General features: G+C 46.1%; 8 protein-coding genes across 8 annotated transcripts; 4 read left to right on the top strand and 4 right to left on the bottom strand.

Annotated features, from left to right (window-relative positions):
* The first annotated feature begins 22 nt into the window (after positions 1 to 22).
* Positions 23 to 1,285, top strand: POJ06DRAFT_245078 (XAP5, circadian clock regulator-domain-containing protein). Its single transcript, XM_056186590.1, has one exon. It carries the CDS (start codon positions 186 to 188, stop codon positions 1,179 to 1,181), a length of 996 nt encoding a protein of 331 aa, XP_056046036.1. The 5' UTR covers positions 23 to 185; the 3' UTR covers positions 1,182 to 1,285.
* POJ06DRAFT_245077 (ribose 5-phosphate isomerase A-domain-containing protein) lies at positions 1,286 to 2,440 on the bottom strand. The gene is made up of 2 exons (XM_056186589.1): positions 1,944 to 2,440; positions 1,286 to 1,875 (listed from the first exon to the last, which is right to left on the bottom strand). The coding sequence occupies exons 1-2, from the start codon at positions 2,186 to 2,188 to the stop codon at positions 1,374 to 1,376; spliced, it is 747 nt and encodes a 248-aa protein (XP_056046035.1). The 5' UTR covers positions 2,189 to 2,440; the 3' UTR covers positions 1,286 to 1,373.
* Positions 2,441 to 2,666: 226 nt separating this feature from the next.
* Positions 2,667 to 4,042, top strand: POJ06DRAFT_245074 (uncharacterized protein). The gene is made up of 3 exons (XM_056186588.1): positions 2,667 to 2,744; positions 2,795 to 3,409; positions 3,462 to 4,042. Exons 1-3 carry the CDS (start codon positions 2,740 to 2,742, stop codon positions 3,976 to 3,978), a joined length of 1,137 nt encoding a protein of 378 aa, XP_056046034.1. The 5' UTR covers positions 2,667 to 2,739; the 3' UTR covers positions 3,979 to 4,042.
* Positions 4,043 to 4,323: 281 nt separating this feature from the next.
* Positions 4,324 to 10,331, bottom strand: POJ06DRAFT_245072 (P-loop containing nucleoside triphosphate hydrolase protein). The gene is made up of 10 exons (XM_056186587.1): positions 9,784 to 10,331; positions 7,882 to 9,718; positions 7,134 to 7,820; positions 7,039 to 7,084; positions 6,894 to 6,989; positions 6,438 to 6,840; positions 6,332 to 6,382; positions 6,020 to 6,275; positions 5,523 to 5,971; positions 4,324 to 5,474 (listed from the first exon to the last, which is right to left on the bottom strand). The coding sequence occupies exons 1-10, from the start codon at positions 10,030 to 10,032 to the stop codon at positions 4,452 to 4,454; spliced, it is 5,097 nt and encodes a 1,698-aa protein (XP_056046033.1). The 5' UTR covers positions 10,033 to 10,331; the 3' UTR covers positions 4,324 to 4,451.
* A 4-nt stretch (positions 10,332 to 10,335) lies between these two features.
* Positions 10,336 to 11,631, top strand: POJ06DRAFT_245071 (thioredoxin-like protein). Its single transcript, XM_056186586.1, has 5 exons — positions 10,336 to 10,639; positions 10,691 to 10,777; positions 10,833 to 10,908; positions 10,960 to 11,170; positions 11,229 to 11,631. Exons 1-5 carry the CDS (start codon positions 10,449 to 10,451, stop codon positions 11,333 to 11,335), a joined length of 672 nt encoding a protein of 223 aa, XP_056046032.1. The 5' UTR covers positions 10,336 to 10,448; the 3' UTR covers positions 11,336 to 11,631.
* Positions 11,632 to 12,448: 817 nt separating this feature from the next.
* On the top strand, positions 12,449 to 14,400 carry POJ06DRAFT_245068 (Mu homology domain-containing protein). Its single transcript, XM_056186585.1, has 4 exons — positions 12,449 to 12,936; positions 13,000 to 13,435; positions 13,485 to 14,221; positions 14,278 to 14,400. Exons 1-4 carry the CDS (start codon positions 12,814 to 12,816, stop codon positions 14,281 to 14,283), a joined length of 1,302 nt encoding a protein of 433 aa, XP_056046031.1. The 5' UTR covers positions 12,449 to 12,813; the 3' UTR covers positions 14,284 to 14,400.
* Positions 14,401 to 16,576, bottom strand: POJ06DRAFT_245065 (Metallo-dependent phosphatase-like protein). Its single transcript, XM_056186584.1, has 4 exons — positions 15,964 to 16,576; positions 14,721 to 15,904; positions 14,564 to 14,667; positions 14,401 to 14,514 (listed from the first exon to the last, which is right to left on the bottom strand). Exons 1-4 carry the CDS (start codon positions 16,414 to 16,416, stop codon positions 14,489 to 14,491), a joined length of 1,767 nt encoding a protein of 588 aa, XP_056046030.1. The 5' UTR covers positions 16,417 to 16,576; the 3' UTR covers positions 14,401 to 14,488.
* Positions 16,577 to 18,522, bottom strand: POJ06DRAFT_245062 (ubiquitin-conjugating enzyme/RWD-like protein). Its single transcript, XM_056186583.1, has 8 exons — positions 18,300 to 18,522; positions 18,204 to 18,229; positions 18,069 to 18,126; positions 17,830 to 17,985; positions 17,753 to 17,773; positions 17,575 to 17,701; positions 17,266 to 17,514; positions 16,577 to 17,211 (listed from the first exon to the last, which is right to left on the bottom strand). Exons 1-8 carry the CDS (start codon positions 18,387 to 18,389, stop codon positions 17,000 to 17,002), a joined length of 939 nt encoding a protein of 312 aa, XP_056046029.1. The 5' UTR covers positions 18,390 to 18,522; the 3' UTR covers positions 16,577 to 16,999.
* Positions 18,523 to 18,527: the final 5 nt, after the last annotated feature.

Raw genomic sequence — 18,527 nt, 5'->3', positions numbered from 1 at the left:
TCACCGTTCTAAGTGGTTGTGGCCATCGTCCTCTCGAGGTCTCAATACACTCGACCACTGAAAGTCAAGCCTATATCGCACTGACCTGGAATCATCGCATTCCTGGAGTCAGGTCTACTTGACGACCATCGCTGCAAAGATATCGGGGTATAATCGCAGTTATTGCTCTGCTATCCAGCATCATCATGAGCCTCAGCAATTTCGCAAGACCACCAAATCTTCAAGATGCCGAGAAGACAGGCCGACGCCAACAAGAACAAGAAGACTCCGCGGGAAACTTACTTCGTAACCGCGGTGCAGCATCTTCCTCGACCGGCATCCGCGAATTTGAGACCCAGTTGGTGTCAGTAGAGGATATTATCAAGAACGAGGCAGTTGGACTCGTTGATCGCGAAAAGTTGAAGCGTCTAAGGGAGGATTTACTAGCGAAAAGAAGGGACGAGGAGGGTACTAGTCGGAGTGAGAGTGAAGCAGCGCGGAGCGGCAGTGAGGCTGCGTCCGATAGCGATGTCAAGCTGACAAAGCGGGCAAAGAAAAAACGTGGCTTGCAAAAGTCCAAGCTTTCATTTGCAGATGGCGAGGAAGAAGAGCGCGAGGAGGTCGACCAGACAAAGGATGACGGCAAGCCTGTTGTCAAGAAACGTCGCAAGGTCGATCCGACAGTTGATACGTCGTTCTTGAAGACAAAGGAGGCTGAGGAATTGGACAAGCAAAAGCGGGAAGAACTACGGAAGGAATTCCTGCGACGGCAAGAAGAGATCAAAGAAGAAAGGGTAGAGCTTCAATTTTGCTATTTTGATGGTACATACACTCCTGGAAAAGTTACCATCAAGAAGGGCGATCAAATCTGGGTCATGCTAGATCGGACCCGCAAGGGCAAGAAGGAGCTTCATCGAGGCACCGTTGACGACATCATGTTTGTCAAAGACAATATTGTCATCCCACATCACTATGATTTCTATTACTTCATCCTTAATAAGGTCAAGACTAAAGCTGGCCTCCTTTTTGACTTTGATAGCCCCGATGAAGACATTAAACGTTCCAAGGTCGTGCATCGCACCTGGTACGAGAAAAATAGGCATATATTTCCTGCTAGCGTATGGCAAGAATTCGATCCTGAGGTGGATTACTCCACGCTAGTTCTGCGTGACAACCAAGGATTTGTCTTGTACCAGCAGTGAAATTGTACTGATAGTGTTGTACTTTACGGGAGTATTTCCGGTCCAGGACTAATATATTGTGGCGTTTGGAGCGTACTGCTAAGACTAGATATTAACTATATTATAAATCCCTGTCTATGGAAACATGCATTATAAATTAATATTGGCATCACATAAATTACTAACAACACAACACAACCAACCTTCGCAGCTTTACTCTATCATCTTAATCTCGCCATTATTGAACTTCGCAGTGACGCTTCCGTTCTCGTTGCCAAAGTACGCCGCATCCGCCATGTTGATGAAAAGACCGACCTCTACAACTCCGACAAGCATCTTGATCTGTTCTGCTAACTTCGCTGGATCTGCGATTGGGCCAAAATGCGCGTCGATGATGACGTTGCAGTTGTCGGTGATAACAGCACCGGCCTTGGCTTTTCCGCCCAGACGAAGAGTTGCAGTAATGGCGCCCATCTCGAGCAGATCCTGTCTCACCTTAGCGTGGGCAAGCGGTACGACTTCGATCGGCACGCCTTGAATCCATTTCAGGCCAAGATTAGTCGAGTCTTTCCGGAAGTCGGCGACGACAATGAACTTCTTTGCGCATTGAGCAACTAGCTTCTCCTGAAAGAGACAGGCACCACCACCCTTAATGCAGTTGAGATCGGGATCAACTTCGTCGGCGCCATCGAATGCAACATCCAGAACTGGATATCTAACCGCAGTGACCGTTAGCAACGAAATGCATACCAACGTGCAATTTACGGCAATCGTTAGACTAACCCGTCAATGGCACCTAGATTCAATCCACCCTGAATGATAAGCTCCTTGCTTTGGAAACCTGTAGGAATGTAGATGGTGTCTGCCGGTATCTCTCCCTTGGCCTTCTTCTGAACAATGCGCTCGACGCAGTACACGACAGTTGATCCGGAACCAACACCGACCACCTTCGCATTAGTGGGGAAATGTGTGTCGATTGCCGTATAAGCGGCTAGCCGCTTCGCGTCCTCAACTCCCAGAGACGCCATTCTTCTTCTCAAGATAGTTGTATAAGGGTTGTACTTGAAATTTAGTATCCGCGCAGACAGAGGACAACGCGATAAACAACGTACACTGGCCACGGTGACAGATAATTGCTCTCGAAGTAGGCACGACAGTCCTGCAAAGCCCAGAGTGGTATATCAGTCCAGAGAGCAAATGTCTCCCACAAATCTATTTAATAATCAGAGTGAATTGCTATCGTGCAGGCTTGGTCAGTTCTCACGGGACGACGTCGTCCGCAAGTTTGAAGCCGGCCACAGCCGCGGGGTCGAAAAAGTCAAACACGGCACGTTGGGGGTTAGGGTGATTGTGCGGACTTATGCGTAACTACTACGATTCGCCTTATTTACTGCTTTATAAGCACTATAAGTTATACATATATGCAGGAGAATGTCGCGTCTACGGCATCACTGCAAAACACGCGCATTAACAGGAGAAGCGCATATAAGACTCGCTCGTGCAATTCGAATAAACACAACTCTAGTGCTTGAACATTTGATTTATATCTTTCGCAGTTGGTCAACTCACAACAACAGTGATGTTGTAAGTAGAATGTGGATCAATGTGTGAAAAGATCTAATTTTTTGAGTTAGCTCGACTCCCAAGCAGAATCAGCAATCAACATCGCTGTTTGGCTCTTCGGCGAAGCCGTCAACACCGGTTTTCGGAGCGCAATCAGGCACCAGCAGTACTGGCTTATTCGGGGCACCTGATCAGCAGACAAACCAACCGAGCACCGGACTGTTTGGAAACAAGGCCGCTTCCACAAACACTGGTGGTCTCTTTGGATCGACGAACACCAGCAGCAGCGCTCCAACATTTTCATTTGGAGCTACTGGATCAGCACCTGCCGCACAAAATACAGGAACTGGTTTTTTTGGCGCATCAAATGCAAGCAACACCGGAACCGGACTATTTGGAGCTCCTGCGGCCAGCACGATCACGACGAGTGCGCCGTCACAACCAAATCCGCCAGCTAGTACCAGCTTGTTTGGAAATCCGCAAGCAAGCACGAATACCGCGTTCGCGGGCACTTTCGGTGCGAATCCTAGTGCGCCGACTAATCCATTAGGTGGGTCTTTCCTTGGAAAGCCCGCCGCTATGACACAACCTCTGCAGCAGCAACAGCAGGTACCACAGCAGATTACATCGTTGACTAGGCATAGCGATCTGCCAGAAGCTGCACAAAAGGAGCTTGATGAAATAGAGTGAGTTGCTTTCCGTGACTACAGTACCTTTCTCTGCTAACAGAGTTTATAGTAACTACATAAACAAGCAGATCGAGATATCGGAAGATTTGACGGCACGGAAAGAGACTTGGCAAGATGAGCTACAAAGTGTGCCGCGCGATGTCGAAGTCGTCATGCGAAAACTTGTCACAACTCATCAAGCGTTAGCAAACGATCTAGTCGCAACGACGTCTCAGCGGGCGATTGTTGATACAACGACACAGGATGCTCAGCTATGCATACAAATACTCCAGCAGCTTCGTATTCCAGGCGCTCGGCTACCACCTGGTGATCCACTTCTTGCCTATTTTGAGCGGCATGCTATGGAATTAGAAAAGAAAATAACTGATTACAAAAACGTGCTTGGAGATGTTGACCGCGGAGTTGACGGAATTGAGCGTGAGATATTGGAGGGTCAGTTTGCTGGTGGCGGCGCCGAAGGTGTGCTTCGAGCTCTGCGGGAAGAGTATGCGGTGTTTATGGCGCTTGGAAATCGTGTTGCAGAACTTCACCATGCTGTGGCTCGGCTAGAAAGCAGAGAAAAGTAAGGCATCGGTTATTTGTGTACAGTATAGTATAGGTGTAAGAATAAAGTAGACATGTCATGCATATTGTTTGCCTCTGTTCATCTACAGCTCAAAACACACTGAGTTGGCAAGGATATGTCAAACTGGTTCTCCAATCACCACTGAGAGTTTTTTGTGTAATGCCATATCCAATGTTGACGCCTCCGGTTGTTACGTCTGCGTTGATAACCTCTAGAATTGAATAGCTCTAGTATATCTAGTCCTATCTTCAGTCCAAGCATCTCAGCAGGAAGATTGTATTTAATACGAAGCTCCCGGTTACATTGTCGATTGTTGGCTGGGCTACAGTAACTAGAGAAATTATTAGGCTGTTCTCTTGCTATAACTTATTTAGTTTACATAATTATACATGGTGAACATAAACTACAAAATATCTATCTGCAATCTATATATATAGCAGGATATAGCCACAATACGCCGAAATCCATATAATTCTAATGTACATTGGACCGACCAGTAATGCTGCTCATTAGCTTTTCCAGAACGACGGTCAAATACTTCAGTGCCGGAACCTTAAAGAAGTCGGGCTCTTTAGACTCCTTAACTGCGGCTATTAAAAATCCGAGCTGATCCACTGACAAGAACTGCGGACATATTTGGACGCCGGCAAGATGCGCATATCCGCATAGCGGACAGTACTCCACTGGCGTTGCACGAAGTGGACACTTCCCAGGCTCGTGCGTCGAGTGCGATCCATCGCAAACAAACGGATAGCGAGGATTGTACGGCATTCTGGTATTCGTCACAAACTGCACCGACTGGGATACATCACTAGAATTCTTCCTGGAGAGTTTGGCAGTGCCGCCTTGAAATACCAGTGGACTCTCCTGAGAAACCGATGTGCTCGAAGCCGGAATAAGGATTCCTGGACCTGGTTTGGACATTTGATCCGCCAACGACTGCACGGCGGGCTCAGAAGGTAATGTCATGTATGCACTCGCCATAGGTGCAGCAACCTCTGATTCACGCTGCGCAGTAGCCGCCGCCTGTTGCAATACGGTAATGGGAGTTGAGGCGCCAACAAAACCCTCTGGCCCAGGAGAGGGTGGTACTAGTCGACTTGCTGCCAGATTTCGAGGCACTACTAGAGGCTCTGATGCTGAAACCGGCACCATACGAACGGTAGTTGGTTGCGAAAGCGTTAATGCCGGAGATGATACCTCAGTTTCAAGTTGTCGCACATCAAACGGAAGAGTCGCCGTTGGCGGGGTTCCTGTCGCAAGGTTTGGTAAAATCGCAGCAGAAGTTGGCTCTTTCGGTACGGTGGTCGAAGGCGTCGGTAGATTCATCAGTAGATCAATCTCATCCATATCGGCATCCTGGAATTCATCTTCACTCTCTACTGACACTCGAGTAGGTGAAAGATGGAAAGACGCCTCAGAATCACTCGAGTTGGCTCTCGGCCGACTCGTCTGCTGGTCTGTGTCATCATTCGACTCTGCCCGATCAACATGATTCTACTAGATGTTAGCATTGTTCGCACTACACACACGGAGAGGGTTTACCTTCGTGATCGCCTCCCGAATCCTCTTGCCGCGACCAAACTGAGCCTGTCTAGCAGCCCGCTCGTCTCGAATTTCAGCCTCACGCTCTTGTAGAACCTTATCCCAGAATCCGGTATCGTCGCCCTCAGGTTTCTTCTCGTCCGTTTCACTGAGATCATTGACCTCAGCCAAATCAGCCGTCTCGGACTCCCAGACTCGTGCAAATCCAAACCGATTCTCTTCTCTCTGCTGAGACGCCGAAACTACCTCTTCTTCTGCAGTCCTTGCCAGTAGCTTGTCAACCGCGGCAGAATCATACTTAATATCCTCCTCATTATTCTCGAATAATAGTCTTGCACCATTACGAAGAATGCCCTGTAAGTCAAAATTCTCCTCTTCAACGTTGCCCATATTCTCGATTACAATATGGTCGAGAAGCATTTTTTTCCGTCCAATTTCAAGGATTTTTTCTATGACAGGGTCAGTTGTTTTCGAACCTAGCAGCAATTTAGATATACCTTCAACTGAATTGCGCGTGACAAGATTGAACACAAGAACTTTCTTCTTTTGCCCGATTCGATGAGCTCGTGATAAGGCTTGCATGTCTTGATGCGGGTTAAAATCAGGATCATAAACAATAACAGTATCAGCGGTAGCCAAGTTAATGCCTACACCGCCCGCTCTGGTTGATAGAATGAAAACGGAAATTTTTGAGCCTTCGGCATTAAATGCATCGATTCTCTGTTGACGATCCTGAGAGGTGACGCTACCATCCTTTAATAGGCGTAAGTACATCAAATTGGCAAAAATCGTGCTGCAAAGCAACTCACCAGACGAGCATAACTGATACCCATTCCGTAGAGGAAATCCTCCAAAATATCCTGAGAAAGTGTTATATTTTGTAACCAATAATAAGCAACAAATTGTTGAACTCACCAACATGATCACAAATTGACTGAAGATCAGTATCCGATGTCCACCCGCAATCAATTTGGGAAGCATGATAGAAAGAAGCTGTAGCTTCCCACACGCCTCAGTCAATCGCTTGAGCGATTCTGTCGGATCCGTCGACAACTGTTCTATGTCCTGATTACAGAGGTACGGGTGACAGAGGCACTTGCGAAGTTGCATAAATATATTATTTAAATTGCTTGTCGAGGCTTTTGCTGATAAGTTCGTCTTTGAAACAATAGCTCTCAGCAGGTCGGGGTTCTTTGCTAGGATCGACTTGTAGAGACGCTTTTGAAGGGTGACCATGGATACTGGCACGATAATCTCCGTCTTTTGCGGCAATAGGTGGCTAAGAACCTCAGCTTTTGTCCGTCGTAAGAAGTACGGTCTAAAAGGGACTTGTGAGTAATGTGACAGTTAACGTAATTTGCAATAGCATACCGTAGTAGATTGTGTAGCTCAACCACATTGCTCTCGCTCATTTCTGAGTACTTCCCTTCCAGTTTCTCCGCGTCCACTTCGGCAGGATTCAAAAACCTAAGGCAATGAGGATCAACACCCATTGTAAAACGAAAATCTTACGTACTGCAAAAGATTGAAGAGTTCTCTTATATTGTTTTGAAGGGGGGTTCCTAAAGACTCTTAGGCCAACCACACTATCTATTCGTCAGAAATGCTTACCCGTCAGGAGAACTTTATGCCCCGTGTGCATTTCCTTCAAACTTTTATACGTCATATTCTTGTCGCTCTTTAGTCGCTGGCCCTCATCAACAACCAAAACTTGCCACGTATATCTATTCAAAAACGAGGAGTCATCCATTAGAGCATTAAATGATGTAATTACCACATGACAGTTCAAGTCATTGACACCCTTCTTGTTAGTCACACACATCTGATATTTCTGCTGAATTTGTCGGTGTTCTTTCCACCCATTGTATGCAATGCATCTAATATCTGGCGCCCATTTACGGAATTCTCGCTTCCAGTTTGGAACAGTTGACTGAGGAGCAACGACCAGCACAGGCCAAATTCCATGGACATGGAATAGAATCGACAAATATGAGATTATTTGAATAGTCTTTCCAAGGCCCATGTCGTCCGCAAGAATCGCTGGTTTATTCTGAAACCATTTGAAGTAGAGCCAGTTCATACCTTCCAACTGGTAGTCCATCAAAGTGCCACCCACAATAAACTTAGGTTGTTCTTTAAGCTCGTGTTTGGCAAATGCAGATTGTTTGAATTTTCGAATATCCGTTGGGGCGGATTGCGGAAGATGAATATAAAAGCCACGAACGTAATCTTCATATGCCTCTTGGAAGTCGGCATATCTTTCCTTATGCGATTGTGACGGTGGCTCCTCCCAGAATACTAAGGCAGTTAGCAACCAGATATCAAGCATTTATTGATAAAAAAATTCCCGGGATCATACGCTCAGAAAATGATAGTCCTTTCCACTTGGCGAAAACCTCTTGTACTTCACCAATGCTGTTCAATTCCTCGTCTTTAGACGTGAACTTCATATCTGTTCTAGTCTTGTCGCCCTTATAGACCACGTCAAGAATAGACTCGATACGATAGTTATCCTCAGGGACCGCGTCCGCGACGCTGTATGTCGCAAACGGATGCTTCTTATGAAACGATCTCAACTGAGCGCTGCTTGCAGTAGAGAATAACCAACTCCCCGGCACCCATGTCACGTGAAAGTAGGATTGACGTTCAAATTTGACAAGGTACTCCCTTTTGTATCCTAGCACAGTTGTCAGGGATACCTCTTGAGAAGGGTCTTCCAAACCTTTCTCCAAAGGTCTCCAAGCTAGAATATTTTCCACTTTCGCGGGGTGTGCGGCACACATCGGACATTGGAACTCGGAATATTGCGACACCACATCCTCATCATCTTGGGACTCATCTAAACCTATTGCAGGAAGATGATCATAGTGAGCACATCTCCGACATGACGAGCAGCGGAACATAACCCTTTCCGGATTAAACATGCGAGGGTCAGTTATCTCCTCCTCCTCTAATTTCTCGTTTTCGTCGGTTTCCGTTGCAGATGGCGTCGTGGCAGATGATGCTGCTGTCAAACGCGGGACAAATGGCACAAATTTCTTGCAATTTAGCCCCTCTTGACCACAGACGAAGCACAGTTGACTTCCAAAATCGGTCGTCTCCGCTCCGATGCAATATCGGCACTGCAAAACAAAGAGGTGCTCTGTAACTAGTGTCAAGACATGCTTCGACGCTGGCTGCTTGCAGCACAGCACATGATACGAGAACGAGCATCCCTGACAATGGATCAATTGTCCTTTGTCAAAAATATGCGTACTGTCCAATTTGCACGCATCACAATAGTGAATATGCCGCCGTGAATACTCAGAATCGAAGTCTTCAGGGAGGAACCGCTTCTTATTCTTCGCCGTTGATAAAGGCTGAAGACGACCGGGACGTAGCTCCGATCGCATTTTGCTGATCTTCACTCGCTTACTCTGGGAAGCTGAACGCCTGTCGGATGTATCTGCAGAGTGGTCGGATTGCATTGAATGAATCGAGCGCAAAGAATCGTTGCTTGGAGCTCGTCTTCGCTTTAAATTTCGTTCCGACTGTTCTACCGCCGAGGGTCTGGCAGACTTCAATGACAGCAAATTTCTGTTGGACGTACTGCTCTCACTGTCACCCGGTTCGTCGTCGGACGACTCATGAAATAAAGGAAGTTCTGAATAGGATGGTTTTGGCCGATTTCGCAATGCCGACATTCGCCCGAGAGGCATATTCTCGGAGCTGTAGTTAAGTTCGTCACCAGAGAAATCCCTTCGAGATCTCCCGCCAGCTCGTCGCTTCTTTAAACCTGACTCTGAGATAGGCTTTGTAAATCGCTTTGTCTTGGCAGATGCACGGTTGAAGCTCGGGTATAGTGGTTCATCCTTCGCTGATAGGGCACCTTCGGATTCGCGGCGCGCAACGGCATCTTCAACAGCTTCGGCTGCACCTTCAGACTGTTCCGATCCAGCATCATTGTCTTCGTCTTCGCGAAAGCGGTTGTAACCGTTCTTGCCAAAGATCATTTCGGCTTCATCCGCTTCAGTAATCTGTCCTTCTGGAGCAGTTTTGTCAAGATCATCGATGTCGCGGTTATCACCTGATATCGGCTTATGCTTCTTGCGAGACCGGACGGCCAAGTACTGCGTCGGAGCCTCCGCAATCGAGGTCAAAAATCTTTCAAATGCTTGCATTCCATTGGTATAGCGGTCCAATCTATCGGGGGATATCTGACGATGAAAGTTAGAACCAATCTCATTAAACATGTCAATTAGTCCCGCCATTCTAAACATACTACAATCCGATAGCCGTTGATAAGCTCAGCCTCCAGCCACCCATTCCTAAATTCGTGCAAAATCCTTGCAATCGTCTCTGCCTTTAGGTACCGTTGACCTCTGGGCTCCTTTTGATTGTGGAGGAGAACTACAAAATCGCGTGCCGGCGCCTCCATAGACGCAGGAGACGGAGAGATTGTCACTTTGTTGTGCATACGATCTGAATTCAACAAAGAAATATCTTGGTGCCCGTTCTTCTTGGCCGACATGGGGTCGAATGTGTAACGTGAGGCTGCTGGATTGTTAGACACATCAACACGCGCAGCAGAATTTAAGGCGATTTCGTCAGGCAAAACAACAAAGACGACGATCAATCATAGCGCTAACAGCCAAGTGTATCCCTCCGCCTAATACAACGTAAATCGAAATGCAATACTTGTTACAGCTAGTGGTGCCTAGGCAAGAATCGAAATACTATTCATGTGGTGCCAGCGCTGGAGGGACATATTTCCCCTAACCCAACACTCCAAAATAACAAGCACAAAAGCCTTAACGCGTCTATCGAGCGTTCCCCAGACGCGACTGGACTAGGGACAGTGGTTAACTTATTGTCACCTCATCCGCAGGAGTTGAAGCTCAGACATAATAATAGCAATTTGGAAGTACTACAAGCGTAGCTGGTGACATGATGGACGCCGTTACTTCCAAAGTCCTCGACTCGTACACTGATGTTCTAGTTTCAAAGGCAGAAGGTTGTCCAGAGCGCGACGATGATAATGATTCTGCGGATGATGACGACTTCTTGGAATTGTTGGAGCAAGACAGTGCCGCATTAGACGCATTTAGAGAAAAACGCATGCAGGAACTTCATACTCAGTATGTATATCGTTCAGGCTTGGCCAGGGGTAAGACTGACTCGCTTGACAGAATGAAAGCCGCGAAACGGCTGCACGAGACGGGGCATGGGATCTTGAAAGAAGTAGCTACGGAAAAGGAAGTATTAGAAATAACAACGTCAGTCAAGAAACGTTATATAGATATTGATCTAATTATACTGATGTACGGGCAGAACTACGAAATACACTGTCGTTCACTTCTTCCTGCCTGGATTCAAGCGATGCGAGATCATGGATAGTCGTCTGAAGGTATTTATCACAGGCTGCGTCGATTTTCCTATAGCTGCTGATTATTTCTAGGCACTTACTGCGAAACATATGGAGACCAGGTTTATAAGCGTGAATGTTGAGACCGCAACATTCCTAGTTGTTCGGCTTGGAATCCAGGTCCTTCCCTGCGTAATGTGCTTTATAGATGGGAAAGAAGTAGGGCGCCTTGTGGGATTTGAGTCTTTGGGAAATAGTGATCAATTTACCTCAGAGATGCTAGAGTTCCAATTGCAGAAGTCAGGTCAGTGCAGTGATCACGCTCACTCGGAATTCTAATAACTAACGTGCTATTAAATTAGGTGTCATTCAGAGGAAGATTGGCAAACTTAGAGAAGGAAGCTCACTAGTATTAGGTTTTGCAAAGAAGGCAGAGAGTGACGACAACGATGATGATGACTGGGATTAGAAACAATTAGATGTATTATAATTATCGCATTCTCAGTAGCTCTGACCCTGCTCCGATTGTTTCGGCAGGATGCTGTGGACTATACACTGGCTTTGTAGCTTTGTGGCACACGTACTATATGACCTGTAGTAGTGACGTGTCATTGACAGGCAATTGCGTGTAGGCTACACCGACAGACTAAAAGGTCCAGTCTACAAGAGTAGTCGTTTTGATTGAGAGCCTGTTTGATCAACATCTAACCGGATGAAAACGCAACGAGACAAATGCAACTATTTCTCCTATGAGCGAAAAATTTAGTCACTCAATTAGAGCCGATCTCTACATTGTGTTATTTTCAGTGTAGTGGCCAGAGCCCATGAGCTGACAACACTGGCCTGGATGCCCTCGTGTGAGATCAGTACTTCATCATCCTCAAGGCTTTTCGATAATATTAAGTTATTACATTCCCGAGTACTATTATAAATGCATCAAAAGCAACACTGCCGGGAGCCTTTAGTCAAGTATTCATGATAAGTCATCGATCACATAAACCTTAAATTAACAAAGTCGCTAATACAATAACGCTGAAACCACAGCCAGACTGATCGATTACTAGTGCTAACTTGCCGTCGCCAGCTACAATTCGGCCCGAGACTCGAGAGTGTGGGGATGAGTACTCAAGAGACTTACCGATTGACTCATCCGCGCAGTTGCCCTCTTATGACGCTGGTCATCCATCGGACGTCGCCTAGGTGTTGCACCATCATCAGCAAAGCAGTTCATCAAGAAGGGGATTCTGGCCATGGAGGTCAAGGAATAAAGTTGTATGTGTCCAAAACTTAATTCACTTAACTTAGTTACAAATGATAGACCCAACCTTATGACAGTGACAACGTTGCAATTTCACAAACTCACACCAAAAATGGCATATTAAGTGGTTTAAACTTATGGTTACTTTTACTTTACTATTTTTTGCATTTATTCGTTAATTTCATAGTTTCGATTGATGTCACGGAGGGGTGTTTGAGATGCATCTGTTGAACTTACCCCTGATTAATCCATGAATTTTAGCGTGACCTAACCCAAGTCAGTGCAAGCCGCCTCACCCTGTCGGTGTGAGCGGAACATGGGAGAAAGGGGGCCACTATCGACTAGCACCGACATCGACGTCCTTCGAGATTTGTCTACGTTGCAAAATTGACGACTCAATAATAAATATCGACAGCCATCAACAGAAGCTGACAGTGCTGGAAGGATAGTCTGGAAGTCGCCATTGTCGATGTCTGTAGCAAGTGTTGTTTGACCGCTGGTTGTTCAGTTAGTGAGCGCAACTTCATCCCAGCGCCGCGTTAATATCTCATAATTCTCCCGCAAGTTCCAATCGCATTGGTGGCCCAATCTGTATACGGGGAATTACATCATTCCTTAATCGGCACCTCTCTGGCAGGGGTCTGGATTAACTGTCACCAATATCCATTACCAATTGAACGTTGCCGGCCATGATTTCCGCAATTCTTCTCTACAACCAAAAAGGTGAAGTCCTGATCTCTCGGCTATATCGCGATGGTCTTCGGCGAAGTATATCAGATCTTTTTCGAATTCAGGTTATTTCAAATACAGACGTATGCTTCTTGTTGTTAGCTGCTCTTCCAGAATGGAGCCACGGAAGCTGACGATGATTTTAGGTCCGTTCGCCAGTCCTAACATTGGGTACAACGACCTTTTGCCATGTTAAGCACGAGAATATATATCTTGTTGCAGTATCACGACAAAACGCCGATGTTGCATTGATATTCGAGTTTCTCTACAAGCTCGTTGCCCTAGGACGAGCATACTTCGGCAAGCTTGATGAGGAGGCAGTTAAGAACAATTTCACACTTATCTACGAGCTTCTGGATGAAGTGATGGATTTTGGATATCCACAAAACACGGAAACGGATACGCTGAAGATGTACATTATGACCGAGGGTGTTCGGTCGGAAATTCGGGCAGAGGAATCGTCGAAGATTACAATGCAGGCAACGGGAGCAATGTCATGGCGACGAGACGATATCAAATATAGAAGAAACGAGGTTTTTGTTGATGTTTTCGAGGATGTCAATCTATTGATGAGTGCTACCGGTATGGTTCATGTTGTCATTATTACTGCGACAATTGGCTGACGGTTCAGGAACTGTGCTACGGGCCGACGTTGCCGGACAGATTATTCTGCGAGCCTTTTTATCTGGCATGCCAGAGTGCAAGTTCGGCCTGAACGATCGGCTATTGATTGATAAACCAGGTGATGCTATTTCGAAACCGAATAAGTCTGCAAAGGCGGCAGCTGGTTCGGTCACTTTGGAAGATTGCCAGTTTCATCAGTGCGTGCGCCTCGGTCGCTTCGACGCCGACCGAACAATCAGTTTCATTCCACCAGATGGCGAGTTTGAGCTTATGAAATATCGCGCGACAGAGAATATCAATCTTCCCTTTAGAGTTCACGTTTTGGTGAACGAGATCGGTAGGACCAAAGTCGAATATCAAGTCGCTGTTAAGGCGACGTTTGGAGTCAAGCTGTTTGCGACGAATGTTCTTCTCAAGATACCAACTCCATTAAATACGGCGTCTGTGAATACTCATGTCACTCAGGGAAAGGCCAAGTACGAGCCGTCTGAGAATGCGATTAACTGGAAAATAGCGAGATTTACCGGAGGGTCAGAGTATGTCTTCTCTGGCGAAGCGGAATTATTATCGTCCATGACGAAGTACAAGACATGGTCCCGCCCTCCCGTGGCGATGCAGTTTTCAGTAATGATGTTCACTAGCTCTGGCTTACTTGTGCGATACTTGAAGGTATTTGAAAAGTCAAACTACTCATCTGTGAAATGGGTGCGGTATGTGGTTCGAGCAGGAAGCTATGAAATACGAGTAAGTATCGCGAGATATATGTGGTGTTACGATTGGATTACTAACTAATGACAAAGTTCTGAAGTCGATTTCATGCTAAGATTGGGCATGTAAAGGGGCGTATGAAATTGGGTTTTAGAGTGCATTGTCTATGTGTACGACGACATGGTGCCAGGGCTGAAAAGAGTTATAGCACAAATCTGTATTTGTACAATAAATAACGTTTTATTTATGAATATGTACCAAGCATCATATCATACAAAGTCATTGAATCCAACCATAACGGGCTTACATCATCAAATTGCTGGCATATGCTATATGCTACGTTAGCCCATGCCCCAGCACATATAGGTAGACACATACCCATTGGTTTGATATCTGGATGTGGAACGGCATCATAAGTTTGAAAGTTAAGTTCGTAGTCGTTCTTGATGTTAATAACAGCGCCCTTGTTGCCCTGCGAATCACTGCGTACTAGGTTAGATATTCTTCCAACGCATCGCAAATATTAAATACTTACCAATAGTTAGGCGCAGAGAAAACCGTGATTAATCGGCCGCCGTGCTCGATTTCATAGCCACCCATCCGAACTTCGTGGCTCCGAATGACAGCCATAAGGCGATTGTTCTCGCAGAATCTTTTCGTAACATCTGGACCAAACTGTAAACCTACGCCTCGTTTACTTGGCCCTCGTCCAGGCTGGGGCTGAGGATCAGTCCAGAGCATTTCCATCATCAACCCATTCTGGCCGGGTTGTTTCTGTCGGAATCTATCAAACTTTCTAACATCGTCTAAAGTAACCTTGTCATCGGAGAATAATCCGCCATGCAAAACAAAGTAGTTCTTGCCGACTAAAGTTGCCAATGGCAGAGTACTGAAGGACTCGGAAAAGACTTTAAAAGCTTTCTCCGAATACTTTGCCTTACATTCACCTTCAAATCCGTACACCTTGTTCATTTCATCAGCCTCATGATTACCCCTGTTCAAGAAAAACTTCTTAGGATACATCCATTTGTATGCAAACAGAAGCAGGGCATTTTCGGTTGACCAAGAACCCCTATCGACAAAGTCGCCATTGAAGAGGTAGCTGTGAGTTTCTGACGGATAGCCGTTGAATCTGAACAGCTCGATAAGGTCAAAAAACTGGCCATGAGTATCACCGCACACAGACATAGTTTCACCTTCCTCTATGTCGACCTCGACCATTGTAGGCTCCGTTTTGAACAACTTCATGGCCTCAATAATGATCGTGAATACATATTTTCGATGCAGCCGTTTTCCTGTTTTAAATCGCTCGATCATGTCTTGTATGAACTCCAACGACATCTCCAACTTTGGATACTTTCCATTGACGGTCTTCAGAGTCTTCGATTCGAGTCGAGCACCATCGTACGAATCCTCAACAACCATAGCCTCATAGTCGATACTATCCGCAATCGATGGTTCTTCGCCAACTTCGATAGCCGCCTCGAATACTAGTCGTCGAACGATCTTTTGACACTCGTCTCTCTTGGCACGAGCACTCTTGTCAGCGGGAGCTCGCTGCACCACAGTGTTGAAGTCCTTCAACGCGTCCTTCGGCCGCAAAATAGCAGTATACGCAAGTGCTCGTCTGTAATAAGACTTTATATAATTCGGATTTATATCAATAGCCTTCGTCGCATCCGCAATTGCTGCACCATACGCTTCTTCTTTAATGAATGCCTAACGCCACCAATCGTTAGCCAAATCCAACGCTTGATCCCATTTCAGAAAGAACAAACCTGCGCTCGATTCGCCCAGTAAATTTCCTTCTCCGGATCCAATTCAATGGCCTGGGAGTATAACTCGACGGCGAGAGCATAATTCCCTGTGGCTAGGATCTTATTAGCCTCATCCTTGATCTTCGCGGCTTTCTCCTGATCAGCCTGCGAAGATGGCGGCCGCGCCTTACTATCCAGTAAGGCAGCAGTCAATTCCTCGATGCTGGAAAGGCTCTCGTTGTCTGTCGCGGTGTCATCCGAAACTGAAGTCTCACTGGCGTCGGCAGTATTCGGTGCCATGATATTCGACTTGTCAAAATCGTTCGCTAGCTGATCAAGTGTGGACGCCGAAGTACTTTCTGATTCCCCCAGAGGCATTACGTTACTCTCAAAAACACAGACTGGTGATCTAACGAACGTGGTAGGTGGATATGTAGACGTAAGCAATGCCCTGTATCGTGGCGTTCCATGCATGCACAGACGAGTATGTCTTCTTCGGATGCTGTGCAATGTGGCCAACGAGATTTATTACTTCCCTAATCACTGGAAGCAGCTGCTTCAGATATCTGATGAAATAAATGCGAAATTGCCACCCGCTTGAAGCCGCAAACTTCCCACTTCCTACTTCTGTTCAACGTCGCTGTCCCATATCGTACACATTTCCAATTCCACTCCTCAACATAAAATTATGGGCAAAATAAGCCTATTTCGATATATTAAGCAACATACACGCTATAAGTTGAAACTTAGATACAGTGCACATTATATGATAGCAGGTACATAAGGACAAATCCATGAAACCCAAAAATTCCATCGCCGAATACTCAATATTAGTAACAATGCAGCATGCTTTACACACATACAACAGAAGAATAGACCAATGACAATCCAATAATACTGTGGAGTGGACAAGGCGAATTATGAACCCAGATACCATTACCGACTCCGAAAATGACCATGCATGCACAAATGGAAATATAAAATGTACAATGGATATCATGTATCTAATAACCACATTTTCGTCACACCCAATATGGCTATTAATGCTTCTTAGCGTTTATAGTTCAGATTCGCGGGGATCGAGCTTGGTGTGAGGCTCCTCGCGGAGCAAATCGACTTTCTCGTTCTCTGGAGCAGGAGTCAGTGGCTCTCTACCAGCAACCACGGTCTTTCTATCCTGGCTGGTGTTCAACAATGTGGTTTCGGTCTCTGAATCAAGCGCTGTCTCATTGGTATCCGCGTAATGTTCATGTTTTTCAGAAACAAAATCTACTGCCCGATTTAATATGCGTTCAAAGGTCTGATCAAGAAACACTTTCCTACCTTCACTGTCATCCATATCGACATCCTCGTCATCACTGCCATCGAAATCTGCAACCCCTTCATCATCGTCGTCAACTACAAATTCGTCATCGCCACTGGCATCGACTTCGTCACCATCATCATCCACGTCGGCGTCCTCATACCAGAACTCGTCATCCACTGCATCTTCAGTTTGTGGCGCTGCATAGACCTCTGATTCAGGGATCTTAAATCCAGCCGGGATATCCTCTTTCGACTTCTCAACTTGACCTACATTGTCGCTCATCAGCTTCCGATTCTCGTTACAAGAATGCAATGGTGTGAACTAACGTCTGACCGTATTGTTGTATTTCTCTCTGTCATTACGAAACGCAACCGCAGCATCGACATTCGCCGGCGAGTCCGGGTTGGGATCCTCAAGAAGCGACAGTATAGAAACCAGCACTGATTCAACACTCTAAATCTCAATTAGTAATCCGATAGTGCTGTCTTCTTTCGCTTTGCATACCTGAGCAGGACTCCAACGTTCCTATGCCCCGTTAGCCTTCCGGTGCCCTCCCAAATATACAAAATACCGCTACATACCGATGGTGCCTCTCCCGACGTGGCGTCCACGCCCGAATGTAAGATCGAGATGCAAAGTCCGCCATCTTTCGGGTATACATTCGGATGGAAGAGCGGTCTTAAGAATCGGAATGCTGGTGGATTGAATGGGTAATCTGAGGGAAACCTCATCTCAGCCTAAACGACGCCCTCGGTTAGTTTGGCTGTGAAACTCTAAGGCAGCGGCTGTTAATAATGAGAGAAGAGGGGATCTTGCGCACCTTGAAATAGCCACCGTAGTAGATTGACTCTTTGTTCAATACCATGACTGTGACGCTCCTATACGGTCGAACGTCAGTATATCGTCGCTGACGAGCGAGAGGCAACTACGCGATGCATCGGGATGAGCCACATACCACACATAAATATTCCCGTCTTTTAACTATTCCCACGGTTAGCACATATATCCATCTTCAAGAGAGCGAAGTATTGTATAAATCAACAAGCCATACCTCAATACGGAACGACGGCATCGCACGTTTGGGGTCAGTTAAGTCCTTGTACTGTTTAAGCAGCAACGACGAACTAGCAGACTTCGACATATTGTACGATTTATTCCTCAATCTCCACAACAGGATACTTATTTTTTAATAACTCAAGTCAACAATAGCCGAGTTGTATGAAGTGAGCGCGGAACCGTCGTAAATTGGAGGCAGAACTCGAGAGGAACCGTTGGGAGC

Source organism: Lipomyces tetrasporus (assembly GCF_029532465.1).
Source record: "Lipomyces tetrasporus strain NRRL Y-64009 chromosome Unknown POJ06scaffold_2, whole genome shotgun sequence".
Lineage (NCBI taxonomy): Eukaryota > Fungi > Ascomycota > Lipomycetes > Lipomycetales > Lipomycetaceae > Lipomyces > Lipomyces tetrasporus.
Note: the sequence above shows the minus strand (reverse complement) of the source record. Positions and strands in the feature narration are given on the sequence as shown.